Genomic DNA, 18,318 nt, shown 5'->3' with positions numbered 1-18,318 from the left:
GGAAATATTTTCATCCCAAAAGAATTCTCAATTACTTTTGCAAGAAGTAAAGTGCAGAACCCAACTAGGATGGCATAAGCCATCTTAGTGTCATGCATGAATATGGTATTTGCAAGGAACACCCATAAAGAGGGTTTCATTTTGTTCCCCTGAAAGTATTTGCAGGGAAGGACCTTAAGTAGGGCCAAAGTCCTAGCCTCTCGATCCCTGCACTGAAAGGGGCATTTATTCCCAGGTCTCTCAGATTTGCTGTTTACACAATGGTCCAAGTCAGGTTGCAGGCTTTGTTTTTGCCCTTGAAGAATTCCCTCACTTTTTTTTCTGAGGCTAGTAGTGCATTTAAAGGACATTTGATAACTTTCCCAAATTTAATTGTTTGGTTTGGGTAAGGTCCTTAGGTTATCTAGTCCTCCCTATTTCTACATACAGGAGTCCATACCTAACTTTTAAAACTATAGTTTTATAAAGCAGTGAATGTAGAATCTAGTTTATAGCATATGGAAGAGTAAATATAGAATGGGGAAGTAGAAACAGGAAGTGTTTTACTACTCCTTAGAAAAACTGTTGTTGCTTGCCAGAAGGAAGAGTTAATGGAAGGATTCTTTTTATTTTTCTGATGGATGAGACAAGATAGATGGGCTAATTTGTGCAGGAAGATAATAAAAGAAAAAAGGAAATAAGAAGCCAGTAGGATTGTCAAAGATAAGTTCTTTCATTGCCTTGTTAGATGTAGAAAGTTTAACTTCAGTTTTCTGTAAAACTTAAGATATATTGCTACATATTTTGTTAAAGCAAATCCTTTGATAATTATAAATGCTATGGCCAGTAAATCTTCGAGGAGATTCTGATACAAAGTTATAAAATAAGCTGATGAGCCCTCATATTATTTCAATTTATATAGTTTTCTCCTTCAGAAAAATGTTTCTTGTGCTTGTGGAAGAAACAGTATTTATATCCTTTTTGTACTATTATCTATTTCATATGTGTAAGTTCTTGGTACCCAACACATTACACATTGGCTTGATGTATGGAGAGCTGACTCATACAATAGCTTCTTATAAAAGTATGATGGTTAAGAACTTGGCTGCTGGAGTCAGACAACCCCAGGTGTGAATCCTTGATCTGGGTTAGGATTGAGTTTGTTAAAGAGTGTTGATTATCACAGCACTGGTAAATTTCTCATCAAAGTACTTGGTAAATAGTAAATGCTCAACAGGAGTTTCTATCCTCTTCTTTCTCTTTCTCTTCCTCTTGTTATTCCTGTAACTACAGGGACTACAATTCCATTTAACGAAATATTTTGCATAAATTGGACTTTCAAATGCATCTTTTTAAATTATTTGAGGAATAAAAACATAAAAATAGAAATTCTTATTCTTTACCTTTTCCAATATTAATTAATTAATTAATATTTATGGTACTCCGCTGGCACATACCTGACACCTGGCTTGAACAAGACAAAGTCTCTGCAATTGAGAGGCTTACATTCAGTGAAATATATAAAATAAAGTGATTCCTATTCAAATCAAAATATATACTGTTTGGAATGTCATGTGGATTTGTAATGGAAGGAGAACTGGAGGTGGGGAATCCACTTAGGAAACTACTGACACAGTCTGAGCGGGGATACTCGCTGCCCTGTACAGTGCTAGATCCATATTATTTTCCTCTGGGGATGTTGTAAACCTTTCAATAGTCCTACCTCAGATATCAAAATGGGTAATTCTCATATTTCTCCTATTTCTTAAATATGGCAATAAATACCCAGCTCAAAATTTATTTTGTCTTTTTACCTTTTAAGTTAATCAGTTAATGTCAGTTAACTGATATTATCATATCATCAAGTCATATCATCTGTTAATTCTTAGCTGTATCCTGGTGCTGAAATCATCTGAGGACTTATGGTAGTAAACAAAGTAAATAATGTTACATCTCCTTCTTTTATTGTTGCTTCTATCCATACTAGGTAGTACAATTCTCTCAGATATGCACGTCAGACCTTATTGTATTCCTATGTTTCAGCTGTAAAGATAGTTTGATGCTTCCTAAAGAGGAAACCCTAACAATATTGGTGTATATGAGGTGAAAATTGAAAATGAGAATATTTCCCAGGACAACAGATTATTCATAGAGAATATCTTAAAATGTTAAATATAACCGAGAAAATTATAATACCTCTGGATTTTTTTCTTTTAGATCTCAATATTTGTATTCATCATCCTGGTATCAACTCACTTTGAACGTTTCAAGTTAATTTTATGCATGATTTTAATACCTTTGTACACTTTAAGTGGATTTTTCACGTTTTTGATAGAGGTAAGCAATATTTCCTACTGTGTCACTGGCCTTGATCATGTAGCCCATTAATAACATCTTTACCCAATGTTGGAACAGGTACATTTTGTAAAATTCAGAAATTATTCAATGCTGATAAGTCATGAAAATAAGATTTTAAAACTGTATAAAGTTGAAAGTTGTCAAATTCATTGAAACTAGTATTCATACCCATAGGAAAGTGGGTAAATCTATTTAGAAATGCAGTAGGAAGCACAAGCTTGGTTTATGAGTTCCAAGAGGGGGTTATGAGAGAGGACCTGAACTTTTCCATTGTTACAAAACACACTCTCTTGGGGAGAATCAGTCTTACCATAAGGTAAAAGTTTTCCATTTCAATTTTGATAAATATCTGAAGTTCTTATTGTGCTTAAGTCTATCTTTTCCTAAAATATAGGACTGCATGGAAGATGTGACATATTGTGCTCTTTGCGTACCACTTAGGGTCAATAAATTGCTTTTGGAGTGTGTGGTTGGTAAGGAAAGGAGAGCGTGATGCTACTAAGTGCTTCTGGGAGAAACCAGGCACTACTGAGAGTTTGGGGGAACTGTTGATAAACCTCACCTACGAAGCAGTTCCGTACTTTGTCACTCCCACTAAAAGGAAACTTGTAAGTCCCTACTACATAGAATTGGAAAACAAAAAGTGTTGGAGATTATCACCAAGGAAGGATGTCAGCTCATCCACAGACTTTGGTACCAGAGAAGTCTTATCCCAATTCATGGCATATTCCCTGGTGCCCCATGGAACATCAAGTACAATGTATGCATATTTAATGTATAACTTTTATATTCACAAAGGAGAGCAACTTTCATTTAACTCTTGTTTATCTTCAACAGCTGTCCTTTATAAATACGAGAAGCTCTGAAAGTCTGGACATTGGAATAGATGATAATGAAACCATTCTCTTAACAATCTTAATAGTAAGAAAAATTTTCTGAACATATATTGCATAGGATTCATAGCTGTGTGATATACTTGATCTTATTCAAAGACCGGGAAATTTAAATATCCTAAAAATACCCACTCTTACTATATTCTGCTTTCAAATATAATGGCAGTAAAGCCTAAAGATATTTTTCTATATAGAGTCATCGATAGTCTAATATACACTGGAAATTCTAAAGACTTGATTGCAATTATTATGATATACCTGCTTGAAGTGATATATGTATCTAAAGACAGTTTGAGGTGGTTTATAAGAAATATCACAGATGTGTGACTAAAAATAATTTGAATGTGGATAAAAAATAAGTTAATTTGAATAATGAAGAAGAGAGGGGAAAATTATGTGGAGTTTTATACTGGGAAAAGATACTGACACAAAGTACAAATGTTATTTCTGTGCATTATGGTGACTGAGGCAGAAAGGGGAAACACAATGGCTTACAGGCTCCTTTTTTCTCTTAATGGCAGAACAGCAGATTATCAAAGGAGAAAAATTTGCTAAATTTTTATAAATTTATAAAATTATATACATTTTCACATAGATCTTTGTATATTGAATATATATTCTTCTTATTTTGTCAATAAATGCGGAGATGCTCCATATACACTAATTTTTAACTGACCATTAATAAATACTAAAATTATACAATTGTTTGGGGCATATATTCATTAAAATGTGCAACTCTGGCTAACACCACAAACAAAGCCTGGAACCTCCAAGCCTTAAGACAATGAAGATTTATTTTTCACTCACATAAAGTCCAGTGCGGGTTATGTGGCCCTCTTCCATTTTGTAGCCATGTCATCTGAAACTCTTAATCTCCACAGTTGTCTCTGAAGGGGAAGAGGTTAAACCATTGCACAGGATATTAAAGGTCAAGCCTAGAAGTGGCTTGCGTGACTTCCTACCATACGCTTCGTGGCTCTTTGTCTACCTGTTTTTAGTTAGTTATGTGTGGTTGTAAAAACTGCAGGTTTGCTTCAGATGTAAGTTTCATTTCAGATTTTTAAAATTGTGATTAAAAAATACATAACATAAAATTTACCATCATAACCATTTTTAAGTGCATAGTTCAATAGCGTTAAGTAATTTTTCTAAGAGTTTTATAATTTTGGATCTTATGTTTAGAACTTTAATCCATTTTGAGTTAATTTTTGTACATAGTGTAAGATAAAGGTCGAACTTCATTCTTTTGCTTGTGGATATCCAGTTTTCCCAACTCCAATAGTTGAAGAGACTGTCCATTCCCTGTTGAGTGGTCTTGGCACCCTTGTTGAAGGTTGTCTGATAACGTATGTGAGGGTTTATTTCTGGGGTCTCTATTCTATCCATTGTTCTATTTGCAGATATAAGTTTTGTACATGGTATATTTCTTTATTCTCTTTCTCTCTCACAGTATAATGATGGCCACCTAAGTCAATTTGGAACAATATAGTCTGAGGATGCTTTTATTTCACTTTTAACATTGAAGGATAGTTTTACTGGATATAGAATGCTTAGATTTTTTCCAGCTTTTGAAAGCTCTTTGAATATGTCATTCTGGTTTCTTCTGGATTCCATTGTTTCTGGAGAGAAGCCAGCCATTAATTGTGTTCATACTCTTTTCTAAGTGATGAGTTCTTTTTTCTCTTACTGCTTTCAAGATTGTCTCTTTGTCTTTCAACAGTTTGACTATAATCTGTCTAGGTGTGGATGGTTTTGTATTTCTCCTACTTAAGGTTTGTTGAGCTTCTCAGATGTGTAGATTGTTTTCCATCAAGTTTTAGAAGTATTTGGCCATTTATTTCTTCAAATATTTTTTCTGCCCTTTCTCTCTCTCCTGTTATTCTGGGACTCCTGTTACATGTGTATTGGTGTGTTTGATGTCCCCCAGTTCTTTAACGGTTTGCTGATTTATCTTTCATCTTTTTTCTCTGCTTTTCAGTTCAATTATGGAAAGTCTGTCTTTGATGAGTCATACTTTAATTTTTTAAACATTATTTTCTTTGGTTCAGTGGACCTACTTACAATAATTTCTTTTTTGTCTTTAACTGCTAAATCCAAAATCTGCTAATATGTGGAGACAATTTCTATTGAGTGATTTTTTTCCCTAAGTGTGGTTCACTCTTTCCTGTTTCGTGATGTTTTGCTGTTTTTAAAATATACTTAAATATGTAATTCTCTGGATATTTTTATGGTTTGTTACATGCTAGAGACTAGCAATTTTAATATAATTTCTCCAAAAATGGGCATTCAGTTATCTCAATGCATTTTTGAATACTCCATTTTATGCTGTCTAAAATGAAATAACATCTTTATCAGTATTGTATTTACTTATGTGTATGGATCTAATTCTGTTTATATTCTCTTTACCCCACTGATCCATTTGTTTATATCAATGCCAGGACTACATTGTTTTAATTACTGTAGCTTTGTATATTTTGCTTAATTTGAAATGATAAGTACCCCCTCCTCATTCTTATTTGTCAAAAATTTTCTGTTTTCACATAGAACTGAGTAGTTAAGTGTCAGAAAGTGGCATGTAGATTTTTGCAGACATTGTTTTAAATGTCCAATTCATTACAGCAGAATTTATGAGTTCAAAATATTGATTTTTAAATATTTTTCTGCATTTAAGACATTTTATATGCTATAATACTTTTACTTTATATTTTTATTTTATTTCACTTTTATACATTTTCGGTTAAGTTTATTCTTGTGCACATTTATTTATTTATACCTTTAGCCATTAAAGTTTTTTCACTGTACATTCTAATTAGTTCTTATTGGAATATAGGATTTTTGTGTAGTCGTCTTGTGTTTGTTTACTGAATTTTCTTCTTATTTCCAATCTGTTTTCAGATACTGATCTTGTATTTTCTAGTTAAACAACATTATCTTTAAACAATTACATATATATTTGAAAACATATACTGCCTTATATATTCTTGCCTCGTGATACTGCCTTGAATCTCTAAAACAATATCAACTGATACTGTTGCTAGCAGGCATCCTTACATTGTTTATGATTTTACTGAGACGTTCTTAGTGTTTACCATTAGTATTATATTAACTGTTTAAAATATCAACTATTTATCTTAATTCTCTCAATTCCTAGTTTACTAGAGTTTTTAGTCTTCTGTTTTTTGCTTTTAGTATTTATCAAGAATGAATCTTGAATTTTATCAAAGGCTGTGTGCATTCAGAAGAGTCAAAGATTTTTTTACTACATTTATTAAGATAATTAATGAATTTTATTTCATATTTCATGTTTAAGAAAACTTTCCCTCCTTGAGGTCATGAAAATATTCTTTTATATTGTCTTCTGAAAGATTTATATTTTCCTTACATATTTATGTCTCTAATCATCTAAAATTGATTTTTTTTCTGTGTTGTGAAGTAAGGGTCCTATTTATTTCTGTCTTTAAGGAGACCCAATTGTCCCAGTACTACTTATGGAAAAGTCTGTACTCTTCCCGTTGATATTCAGAGCTAAGTCTGTTCATATATAAAATGCCCATATATGCAGGGTCTGTTTCTGGGGCATCTATTTCACTTTCTTTGCTTCTGCCAAGTTCTTAGGGATGCTACTAGTCTGACATTGCTTTAAATCACATGCTAGGCATGAGGTTCTTTGGACCATTCAGGTGATGTGAATTTGGGCTACAAATCTCTGCAAAGGCTAGCTTCCATCTCCACCTTCGCTCCCCGTGGTCATCACCCAAGGCAACTATCTTAGAAATCTCCTGGGTGTTCTTTTCATCCTTCACTAAGGCTATAACCCTTTCAGGTCCATGCTTTATTAGAGAAAGGATTGCCTGTTCTACTCTTTCCTTGGAGAAAACTCTCTATTTGTATACTTCTGTCTTCTGCTCCTGACGTGAAAATTGAAGTTTAAGAGGTTCGGGGCTTGGAGAGTAACTCCAAGAAAAGAGTTTCTTTGATGCTAAGCCTTCCTCCTGCTGTCACTTCAAAAGTCCTTACTATCTTGTCTGATTTTCTATGCTTTAAAATTTAAAAAAATTTAATCCAGAATTTTTAGTTTTTTTTCAGGGGGAGGGTTGGTTTGGATAATCTCCATGTGAGAAGCATTTTGTAAGATTTTTGTCAATTTTATAAGAAAATGGTCAAATCATCTATGACAAAAGGCAAATATTACCCGCTGAGTTTGAATCCCATGATGATGCTAATTCTAATTATCTTTCTTTGCTTTTAGCCATACCTTCAGAGTGTCATTTTCCTTTTTGTTATAAGGTGTCTGGAAATGAAGTATGGAAAAGAACCAATGAGGAAAGATCCAGTTTTCAGGTGGGGAGAACGTTAACTTCTGAATATAACTTAAATATTTAATGTTTATGGCAGTATAATTAACATCCATTTATTAGGACAGATTTCCTATCCAACTCTCGGTTAGGCCCATTAGACAGCGTTATTCTGAAACAAAACAAAACAGGATTAGGTTGAATGCAGGGAGACACAGTTCCTAAATCATCAGTCTTACTGATTTTACACGCGCTGAGTTTTGTCCTGTTCATCTCTATAAGCAGTGGTTAAGCACCAAACCTTGTTTTTCTCCTGCTTATGGCAAGGATAGGTCCCTGAGTATAAGACACAATAAAAAATTGGTGTTCAGGGCCTGCCCGGTGGCACAGTGGTTACGTGCGCATGTTCCACTTCGGCCGCCCAGGGTGCGCCGGTTTGGATCCTGGGTGCAGACATGGCACTGCTTCGCATGCCATACTGTGGTAGGTGTCCCACATATAAAGTAGAGGAAGATGAGCATGATGTTAGCTCAGGGCCAGTCTTCCTCAGCAAAAAGAGGAGGATTGGCAGCAGTTAGCTCAGGGCTAATCTTCCTAAAAAGAAAAACAACAACAACAACAAATTTTCAGTATAAGTGTGTGAAGTGTTTTGAAAAGGCAAAAGAAACCAGTTATGGTGATCATTTATGATGTAATGTGATAGTGATCTGGATGGCAACAGACTAAAAAGACTATATTTGAGAGAATGTAGAGAGCTAGATGACAGATGGGACAAAGCTTTTAAAGAGAAGAAATTGTCAAAGAAACTTTCAAGGGACTTGACTACTGGAGGGGTTATTACTGTTAAGAGGAATCTTGTAGGTAGTAAATTAATCATTTTATATTCTTTTAAAGCAGAGGATAATAATTTAATGATAGAGGCTTACATTCTCTTAACAGTTGTTGTACACCTAGAATTGCATTTTTCTGTTATTTTATTTTCTCTGCAGAATCTGTCCAAGAAGTAGGGAAAGTCATCCAAATCCAGAAGAGCCAGAAGAAGAAGATGAAGATGTTCAAATTGAAAGAGTGAGAACAGCAAAGGCCTTCACTACTCCAAACTTGGATGAGGTGAACACAAGTGACTAGACCTTTCACGAAATACCGAGATGGTTAGCTGGTCCTGTAGAGCTGTTGAGCTGTCAGTTTCCAGTTTGAAAACCGGCTTTTGTTTCTGTAGTACTTCTCTTTGAGGTCATATTCAAATCATTACCTTTTGAAGTATTTATTCTGTCATCACTCTCTTCATTTTCTCTTCTTCAGTTTTTTGTGGGTCTTAATCTGCTAGTTCTTCATTCATCAGTGCAATTCAAGAAGTTCTCTGATATTTTTAGCTACTTTGACAAAATCCCACATCTTTTGCAAGAGTGTCAATTTCATTTTGCATTATATTGAAATTGTAATATTAATAACTGTAAATAGCATATGAAAAGGAGCAAGTGAGTTTAAATTATATGAAAATCAATAAAAAATGAAGAGAAATGAAATTAGTGGGGGCCGGCTCCGAGGCTGAGTGGTTAAGTTCACCCGCTCTTCTGTGGCCGCCCAGGGTTCAGATCCTGGGCGCGGACATGGCACCGCTCATCAGGCCACGTTGAGGCGGTGTCCCACATCCCACAACTAGAAGGATCTGCAACTAAGATATGCAGCTGTGTACAGGGGGGATTTGGGGAGATAAAGCAGAAAAAAAAATATTGGCAACAGTTGTTAGCCCAGGTGCCAATCTTTAAAAAAAAAAAAGGGAAATTAGTGCAAAGGACAAGGTGGATGTTCAGCATAATGCAAAGGAATATATTTGATTATGAATTAGTTTTACCAGTAGTTGATAAAGCAGTCTTCATAAATGAACATACGTTTTGGCATTTTATTTGAAAAAAGAGGCTGACTTACCAATGGCACAAAATCTGATCAGATTCGCAGACTAGGGAATGAAAGCTAAAACACAAGTGCATAAAATATCTGAAATTTAACAAGAAAATCTTGCTTCATTATGCTTTCCAGAAACCAGTCATAATGGCAAGTTGTTTACACAAGGAATATAAAGAGAAAAAGAAAAGTTGCTTTTCAAGAAGAAAGAAGAAAATAGCCATTAGGAATGTTTCCTTCTGTGTTAACAAAGGTTTGGCTAATGTTCCCTTTATTAGAGTGTTCCTTATTCTCTAGGTTTAGGACAATGAAGGCGATAATTCCATTCTTTGAGACTATTCATGTATCTTGGTTAACATGTAATTGAAAAAATCTTTGACCTGTCAGCAGAGAAAACTTTCTACTTCAAAATCCTGTCCCAATTCAAATGGCAAGAAACCTGATCTTGGATCAGGAAGACCAAATTATTCTACTGTAAATCCAGTCTTTCCATTAACATTGTAATATAGAAAATTATGAATGTGCTGTTTGAAAATGTTATTTTGTTTCAAAATGTTTCTAAGCTAAGCAACTTTAGGTTAGCCAACATTTAAAGTACAAATATTTGCTGCTTGGCGGCCTGGGGTTCGCCGGTTCGGATCCTGGGTGCGGACATGGCAACACTTGGCCCGCATGCTGTGGTCGGCATCCCACATATAAAGTAGAGGAAGATGGGCATGGATGTTAGCTCAGGGCCAGTCTTCCTCAGCGAAAAGAGGAGGATTGGCAGCAGTTAGCACAGGGCTAATCTTCCTCAAAACAAACAAACAAACAAATAAATAAATAAAGTACAAACATTGATGGTGACTCTTTCTTCCAGGTGAAGTTTTGGGATTACTGGGACACAATGGAGCTGGTAAAAGTACTTCTATTAAAATGATAACCGGGGACACAGAGCCCACTGCAGGAGTGGTATGTGACATGTGACGGAACCAAGCTCATTGCCAGGAGAAATCTCATTTTAAATATCAATGACATCCTTACATTATTCCTATCAGTAAATCCAATGATTTTTTTAGAAAATGAATAAATAGGTGAAAGAATTTGTAAAAAATCTGTTTCGTGCTCAAAAAATATTGCATCTTAATGGCCACTTTTATCTCCTTTAGAAGTAGATGGAAGATAGGAGCAAAATCTGGCAGTGGATTTGAAATTCATTGTCCTATGTAGGTGGTTTTACAAGGCTGCAGAGCATCACCAAGCCCACAGGGAGATGACCTTGTCAAGTTTTTGGGGTACTGTCCTCAGGAGAACCCATTGTGGCCCAGTCTTACAGTGAAAGAACACCTGGAGTTGTATGCGGCAGTGAAAGGACTGGACAAAGAGGATGCCGCTCTAAGTATTTTAAGGTACAGAGAAAAGCCTCCCTCATACTTTGTAGCTGGAGGAAGGGAAGAATTTGTCATTTCTTCACGCAATATGGAAAGGAGATCCTAAACGACGTCTTTAAACTTTCATGCAAATAAAATGATTGAAAATCTGAGTAAGAACTAAATCATAGGATTTAGTGTTGGTTGGTGACAATGTTAATGGTCCCTAAGTGTGCTATTTTCAGATTGATAGGGCTGGGGTTTTCTATATCGTTTTAGGTAGGGACATGTGTGCCTCATGTATAATCGCAGTGTTTTTTGTCAGATTGGTGGACGCGCTCAAGCTGCAAGACCAGCTGAATCTCCTCGTGAAGGCCTTGTCGGAGGGAATAAAGAGGAAGGTAGGGGCGGGGCTCAGTGTTACTCTGCGCACCCCGCGATGGGTGCCACACGCGCTGTTCCTCTCGTTCCAGCTGTGCTTCGCACTGAGCATCCTGGGAAACCCATCAGTGGTGCTTCTGGACGAGCCGTCCACGGGGATGGACCCCGAGGGGCAGCAGCAAATGTGGTGAGGGGAGTCATTTAAGTGTCTGAGTCAATAGTGTGATGCTACAGTTAATTGTTTTTCCTTTTTTTTTTTTTCACATTTGCTCCATTAACCTTTGAGGCTCACATCCTCTATTGTTCAGTTCTGTGAAACTCAAGAGTATTCAGAATTCCTCAAGGAAGGAAAAATAGACATCTTAAGAATCAAGTGGACTCTTGAATATATTTGATTGGATTTTTTTCTCTTCCCTTCCCCCTGCCTCCTTCTTCTATTTTATTTTTCAGTTATTGAAAATCTTGCTATGTGATATTTCTCTATATTTCAACTGTTTTAAAAAGAAACATTATTTTACTATTTCCCAGTCTTCTGCTTTTCACTCTGTGAAGACTATTAATGTGGTAATATAATTACATAATGTGGTACAATGTTTATATTTCTCTCTAGAGCAAAGATTTTTTCTTATAACCTCATGTAAAATTTTCTGTGTAGACTTCATACTTATTCCCATTCACCTATTTTTTCAAATTACTTTCTAAGTGCAAACAATTCCTTACTTTATCTTTAGGCAGGCAATTCGGACCATTGTTAAAAACACGGAGAGGGGCGCCCTCCTGACCACCCATTACATGGCAGAGGCTGAGGCGGTGTGTGACCGTGTGGCCATCATGGTTTCTGGAAAGCTGAGGTGGGAGCCTGTCGAGAGCCAGCACTTGACCCCCAAGTTCTTGAAGAGAGAATTTTGGTTCACTGTGAACAGCCGATGCTCTTCAGCTCCTTGATCTATGATCCAGCACCTTCCTCTGCATTTGCAATTGAGGAAGAAATTAAGAGACAAGTATTTGTTCTTTCAACTCTTCTTTCTCTTCCCTGGGCTAGGTGTATTGGTTCCATTCAACATCTGAAAAGCAAGTTTGGTAAAGATTATTTACTAGAAGTAAAAATGAAGGAACCCACTCAGGTGGAACCTCTCCACGCAGAGATTCCGAAGCTTTTTCCACAGGCCACTCGGCAGGAAAGGTAAAGGAGGTTGTTGGCTTGGGTGACAAGTATAAGGGTTTTCCAGCACACATCATTTAGTCTTGTATTAGTCTGGACAGGGAGAGAAAGGCTGAGCAGGCTTGTTTATTACAGAACAAGTTGTTTAGAGGTCACTAGGATGTGTAGGAAAAAAAGACAGCAATTAAAAAGTCATTTTCAGTGAGTGTTGCACACCTCAGAAAAGGTGAATGGAATGTGTGTGTGTGAATGGTGGAATAACTTAGAGCTTAGGAACAAAGTACAGATGAACTAAACCATCAATTTAATGTTTTTTTAAATAGTGAAAATTCTGTCAACCAATAGCATTTTACCTAATATAAAATTGCATCATGAGCTCCATTAAAGAGTCACATGCTTCAGAAAGATTGACTGTATTCTAAATTAATTGCTATGGTTCTCTTAAAGTTGTATGTGGTCAGCTATAGTTTACAAGCAAGGTTAACCAAACCCATGTGAATAGTGGAATGAGGATGAATTTAACTGAAAGATGTACAGGGTTTTCTTTTTTTTTCTTTTTTTTTTGAGGAAGATTAGCCCTGCGCTAACTGCTGCCAATCCTCTTTTTGCTGAGGAAGACTGGCCCTGAGCTAACATCCATGCCCATCTTCCTCTACTTTATATGTGGGACACCTACCACAGCATGGCTTTTGCCAAGCGGTGCCATGTCCACACCCAGGATCTGAACCGGCGAACCCTGGGCCGCCGAGAAGCGGACTGTGTGAACTTAACTGCTGTGCCAGTGGGCCAGCCCCAGAGTTTTCTTATGTACTACTTCTATTCAGTTTTTAAAATAGTTTTTATTCAGCACCTACTATGTGCCAGAGACTACGTTGAGTAGTCAATAAGTAGACAGGGTTTATATAGTTCTTCCAATGTTTTGGGGGCAAGATATTAAGGAAATAAAGATATAAATAGAAGAGGACATGACATTAAGGTAGGACTTTAAGACTGAGCAGGGTTTCACCAGCTGAAGAATGCAATAAGAGCCACTCTTTTGAGGAAACAGCATGTATAAAGAACTTAAGTCAAGAATAAACTTTATACATGCAAAGGGTGGAAAGAAAGCTCATGGAGTTGATATGTAGAGAGATATCCAAGTGGAGTTGCCAAAATATAGAGATGTAGGCTGTGGCTCAGAAGAAAATGAAAGGTAACTGAGAGATCTGGTCTGGCAATAAACAAAGTGGGGCATTTTTACTATACAGAAGACCATTAAGCTAGGAGAATGACTGAGGTCAACAAGGGGGACAGCAAGGGGAGGGGGTCTAGGATGGACCCCAGGAACTCTTGGTGTTGAGACTGGATTGAAGAGAAAAGCTGGTGGGAGAAACTACCACCCCCACAGCAACAGCCATAATGACAAATACTAAGGAGTGTCTAGAACTGCACTGTCCAATAGAATTTCTGTGATGATGGAAATGTCCCATATCTATGCTGTCCAATATGGCAGCCAATACCCCCATGTGGCTACTGAGCACTTCAAATGTGGCTAGTGTGACCAAGGAATTGAATTTTAAATTTTATTTATTTTAGTTAAAGTAAATTTAAATAGCCACATGTAGCTAGTAGCTAGCGTATTAAACAGAGTAGGTCTAGAGAGTTAGAAAGAAAATCATAAAAGTGTCTCAGAAGCTGAGAGAGAGAGAGAGTATATGTGTGCGTGTGTGTTTAAGGAGGGTTTACTTAATGCTTTTTAGAAGTCTAAAAAATAAGGACTAAAGGGTGTTCATTGAACTGTGCAACATGGAAGTCATGAATGAATTTATTTGGGGAGAAAGGACCTGGAAATCAAGAAAGAATTGTCTTTAATAGAAGAGAGTTCAACAGGTGTTAATTCTTATAGGAGAAATTGAAAAGTAAATGTAGAGGGGAAAATTTGACTAAAAGGTTCCAGGGAGCGTGATGAAGGATTGGCTTTTGAGAGCAAGAAATATAGCACAGTCAGAAAGACAGCATAGGCTGAGTATGAAAGATTATTACAGGTATTTTTCAGAATTTATCCTGAACATTAAATTAGGAGCAACCAGATTTTTGTTATCAAATTTCTATGACTAAAGATAAGTTATTTGGCTCAGATTCATGCTCTATCAAATTAAACTATTGACCTTTTTATTTAAAGAAAGCTTTGAAAAATTCTGTTGTTATTTTGCCTATCAATTCCTTATCAATACTATAACACTGAACGCAGCACATCTCACTCTTTCCTCCTCCCAGGTATTCCTCCATGATGGCATATAAATTACCTGTGGAAAATGTGCACCCTCTATCCCAGGCCTTTTTCAAATTAGAGGCAGGTAAGTTTAGACATTTTTAAGACTGTATCTATTATACATATTTTCATGTGGAATGCATGCTATATCATTTCAAGTAGAATTATTACATAATAATTAAAAACTTGGAAAATTTCTACTGGAAGAGTCTTAAAAATCCTGAAGAGAATGGAGTGGTGGCCCTAGACTTAAGCTTACTCCACTTGATTCTTCCGCTTCTAGCAAGGACACCCAGCTGCAAGTAAGTCAGAACATTCTGTCCTGGTTCCATTGCATGGCGTTGGAGGGTAATTATCAGCATGTTTTCCCAAAGAACACCAAGCCGAGCTTCTAGCATCTGCATATTTATCAAAGTCAGAGATATAAGGAGCAAGACTATGGAGCCAATGATTGGAGGCCCCAGTGAAGATCTGAGAAGAAAAACACATAAGGGTGAGATGTGACAAGTCAGGATTTGGGAGGGGGATCTGAGCTAGTTTCAGAGACACTGGCTAGAGCTCACACTGGGTATTTATGAGGCCTTGACCTGTGAAAATGCGGGATTCATTAAAAGGAAACCACCATGGAGTATACTCATCCATAGATTGACAAATACAGAATAAAGCAATATTTGACAGTTGATTTGGAGTCCACGACATACTTCAGTAATAATCAAAAGGTGAAATACTGAAATAAGTCACAAGGAGCTCTTTAAAGAAAAAGTTTCCTGGTAATTCATACATCCGTGCATTGCTGTCTTTTGATTAGCCATATCAGCACACTGCTTTAATTTATCCTTCAAGAAAATTCAATGACTTGGCCTGTATCTTAAAGTATCTCAGGATTTGAAGGGGCTGTTTGTGTTGCATACTTTGAAAGCAGTTTTGGTGAAAAACATGGAAGCCATTAATGTCAGTCCCTCTAAATGCAGTGAAACAGACCTTCGATCTGGAAGATTACAGCCTCTCTCAGGCTACCTTGGAACAGGTGAGTTTTCTTTAGACCAGAGAGCATCATCCAGATAAGCTTCGTGTGAATCTCCCTGTGCATCCTTCTCTCAGAAAGACCCTGACACTTTTGTTTCCTTATTTATTTTCTCCTACTTAGGTATTCTTAGAACTCTCTAAAGAGCAGGAGCTGGGAAATTTGGATGATGAAGTTGATGCAAAAGTTAGATGGAAGCTCCTCCCACAGGAAGAGCCTTAAAACCCTGAACCTCTTAACGTTAGATTTTAGGGCTTACTACATTGTTCGTTTCCATAATTCTAGAAGGATCTTTCATATTGCTGCAGTTAACAAAACAAAATATTCAGTAGTTAAGCATTCAATGATGATTAAGGTTTTCAATGGCTTTTTAAATTTTAAAATGGAGGGGAGAGGCGAAGATAGGCAAAGTTACTAGACAAAATTAACATAATCAAATGTTAAATTAGTCACTAATATAGGTCTATTTTGGGCTTAATATTAATTCAAAAATCACATAATGTTAGACTAGCTTTTTATTATATCACTAAGGCTGAATGCTAAGCACATTTTACAGATAAAACATTTTAGGTTTTTTTAACCTCTACTTTAATAAAATCAGCTATTTTTAAGCATTATTAAGTATCAATTTGATGTGACATTGACTATAAGAAGGTCTAACAAGCTGATGGGTGAAATTATATAGTATGGCTTTTAAACGATGATATATTCTTATTATAAAATAAATTTATGCTAATTTTAGGATACATAGAAATTATGTGGATGAAGATAATAGGAATCTGTAATAAAGTACCACAGTAGATATTTTGGCCTACCTATATTCAATGTGCTTTTTATGAGTACTTTTTCAAATGTGACGTCAGTGAGCATATTTTTGTACTTTTTCACTTCACAGTTCATGACCATTTCCCTTGTCAATATGGCACTTTTTTATTATGTAGCCACTGCGTTGCATCCCTTTGATGTACTATCATGGTTTTTACTTAACCTTCTGACTATTGTCCGACATTTTGGCTATATGCAAGTTTAATTCTTCTAAATAAAGCTGTGATGAACTTCTCTCAAGTCTTCTTTATTGTAGTCTTAGGGTAAGTAGTGTAGATATCAACTGATGGCTCTCTGCTCTATGAGATCTAGGTAACTTTGTTCCCTGACCTGTAAAAAAATTCAGTGCCCATCCTAAGCTTCTGAAAACCCCCACAGGACATTTCAATCTCAGGCTCATCCCTGACTCTGACTTCTCTCATCTGCTAAACTCTTATCTGGTCTGTGGTTTGTGTCAGTTCCCTTACCTCCACCTTGACATTGACTTATAGGTAGGGGTTGGCCTCTTACCCAGAAACAACTATTTCCACAAGTAACTTGTAAAAGGGCAAGTCCTCCTAACTTGTCGGAATCCTTAAAATATGTATAAAAATTTGACATATATTTCATGTGAAGTGAGGCTAAACATCATTTCATATACATTATTTGTTTTCTCATAAACAGAGGATGCCTTTGAAGATACAAACAACTGAGACATTCTCCTTAGTAGTGCTTGAAATACTGGACAAAGTTATGTAATAGGAATATTAATGAACATAAAAGAAATTAAAATATCTAACATTAGATATTTCCACATTAATTCCACATTAATAGAAATTAATTAATGCAAGTCGAGGCATAGGTGAGGTGGTGGGATATTAGGGGAAGGGCTCTATGAGGGAGGAAGAAAATCTACAGAAAACCCAAAGTTATGGTTAAGACAAAATTATAGTTAATACGCCATTATTCAGATTGGGATTATTTGATTTATGAATTTAAGAACTTTATATGTTCACCTCTCCATCTTGGGTCAGAAATTAGGTGCCAAGTGAATAGTGAGATTACTGAGCCCTTCCCATATCCTCAGGAAAGGACAGAGAAACTAAGTCTTGGGCTGATCTACCTCAGGAAAGGAGGTGGAGTAGAAAGAACTGCCCTGACTGAAACTGAGAGTGAGGGGCTTTGGAGCCTGGTGTCCTTGGACAGGTCTTGTTCGTTCTTCTCCTACCTAGCAGAGGGCCCACAAACAATGACAGCCAGTCACTGTTAAATCAACTCCTGTTGCCTGGATAATTATGTTCTTTGTGCCTGATGCACTTTTATTGTGTTTTTATCAGCCATTAGATAACCAAGAATTGCCCATTTACTAACCACATGGCATCTGTTAGTTTTTTTGGCTGCAAGGAATAGACATTCAAATCAGGCTAGCACAAGTATGGAGCTTTTAGAGTGAGGATGCCCATGGTTAGAAAAGAAACAAGGATCCAAAAACAGAGACCGCTTTAGGGTTTACTCAGTCATTATCTCCACTTGAAGGATGATATGCAGCCATGCATTTCTAGGAATCTGAGCAGCAGAATATCTTGGATTGCTACCTTGATGCCCCTCTTTGGGTCTCTCCTTGTCTTTATGCACTTTGTGCTCTGCTACTGTTCCTACTATGGCTGACTTCTCCACTCTCTTCTCTGAAAGGCACTTTCTCTTCCACTGGTCATATGCTTACTCACAGATTTTGCTCCCACACAAAGTTGGCTTCTTCAGGGCTCCAATGGCATCATGACCTGTCTCTATGCATTCTTTTCATGAAATCTTCATAACTGCTTCATCAGAAACTGCCCTCCTGAGGGATAAAAACCCAAGCTGTTCTTAATGTAAGGTTAACCATAATTTTTATCATAGGTACAAGACCATAGTACA

General features: G+C 36.5%; 1 protein-coding gene across 1 annotated transcript in view; it reads left to right on the top strand.

Moving 5' to 3' along the window:
• The window catches only part of ABCA10 (ATP binding cassette subfamily A member 10), a 59,590-nt gene extending 42,934 nt beyond the window's left edge, over positions 1–16,656 (top strand). The window contains 14 exon segments of the mRNA XM_044745420.2: positions 2,197–2,316; positions 3,175–3,258; positions 7,480–7,571; positions 8,515–8,635; positions 9,566–9,683; positions 10,290–10,381; positions 10,640–10,818; positions 11,105–11,180; positions 11,253–11,347; positions 11,892–12,011; positions 12,203–12,343; positions 14,579–14,658; positions 15,545–15,600; positions 15,721–16,656. Of these exon segments, the coding sequence (XP_044601355.2) occupies positions 2,197–2,316; positions 3,175–3,258; positions 7,480–7,571; positions 8,515–8,635; positions 9,566–9,683; positions 10,290–10,381; positions 10,640–10,818; positions 11,105–11,180; positions 11,253–11,347; positions 11,892–12,011; positions 12,203–12,343; positions 14,579–14,658; positions 15,545–15,600; positions 15,721–15,819 (1,473 nt within the window). The 3' untranslated portion in view covers positions 15,820–16,656.
• Positions 16,657–18,318: the final 1,662 nt, after the last annotated feature.

The sequence above is a fragment of the Equus asinus genome, chromosome 13 (assembly GCF_041296235.1).
Source record: "Equus asinus isolate D_3611 breed Donkey chromosome 13, EquAss-T2T_v2, whole genome shotgun sequence".
Lineage (NCBI taxonomy): Eukaryota > Metazoa > Chordata > Mammalia > Perissodactyla > Equidae > Equus > Equus asinus.
Note: the sequence above shows the minus strand (reverse complement) of the source record. Positions and strands in the feature narration are given on the sequence as shown.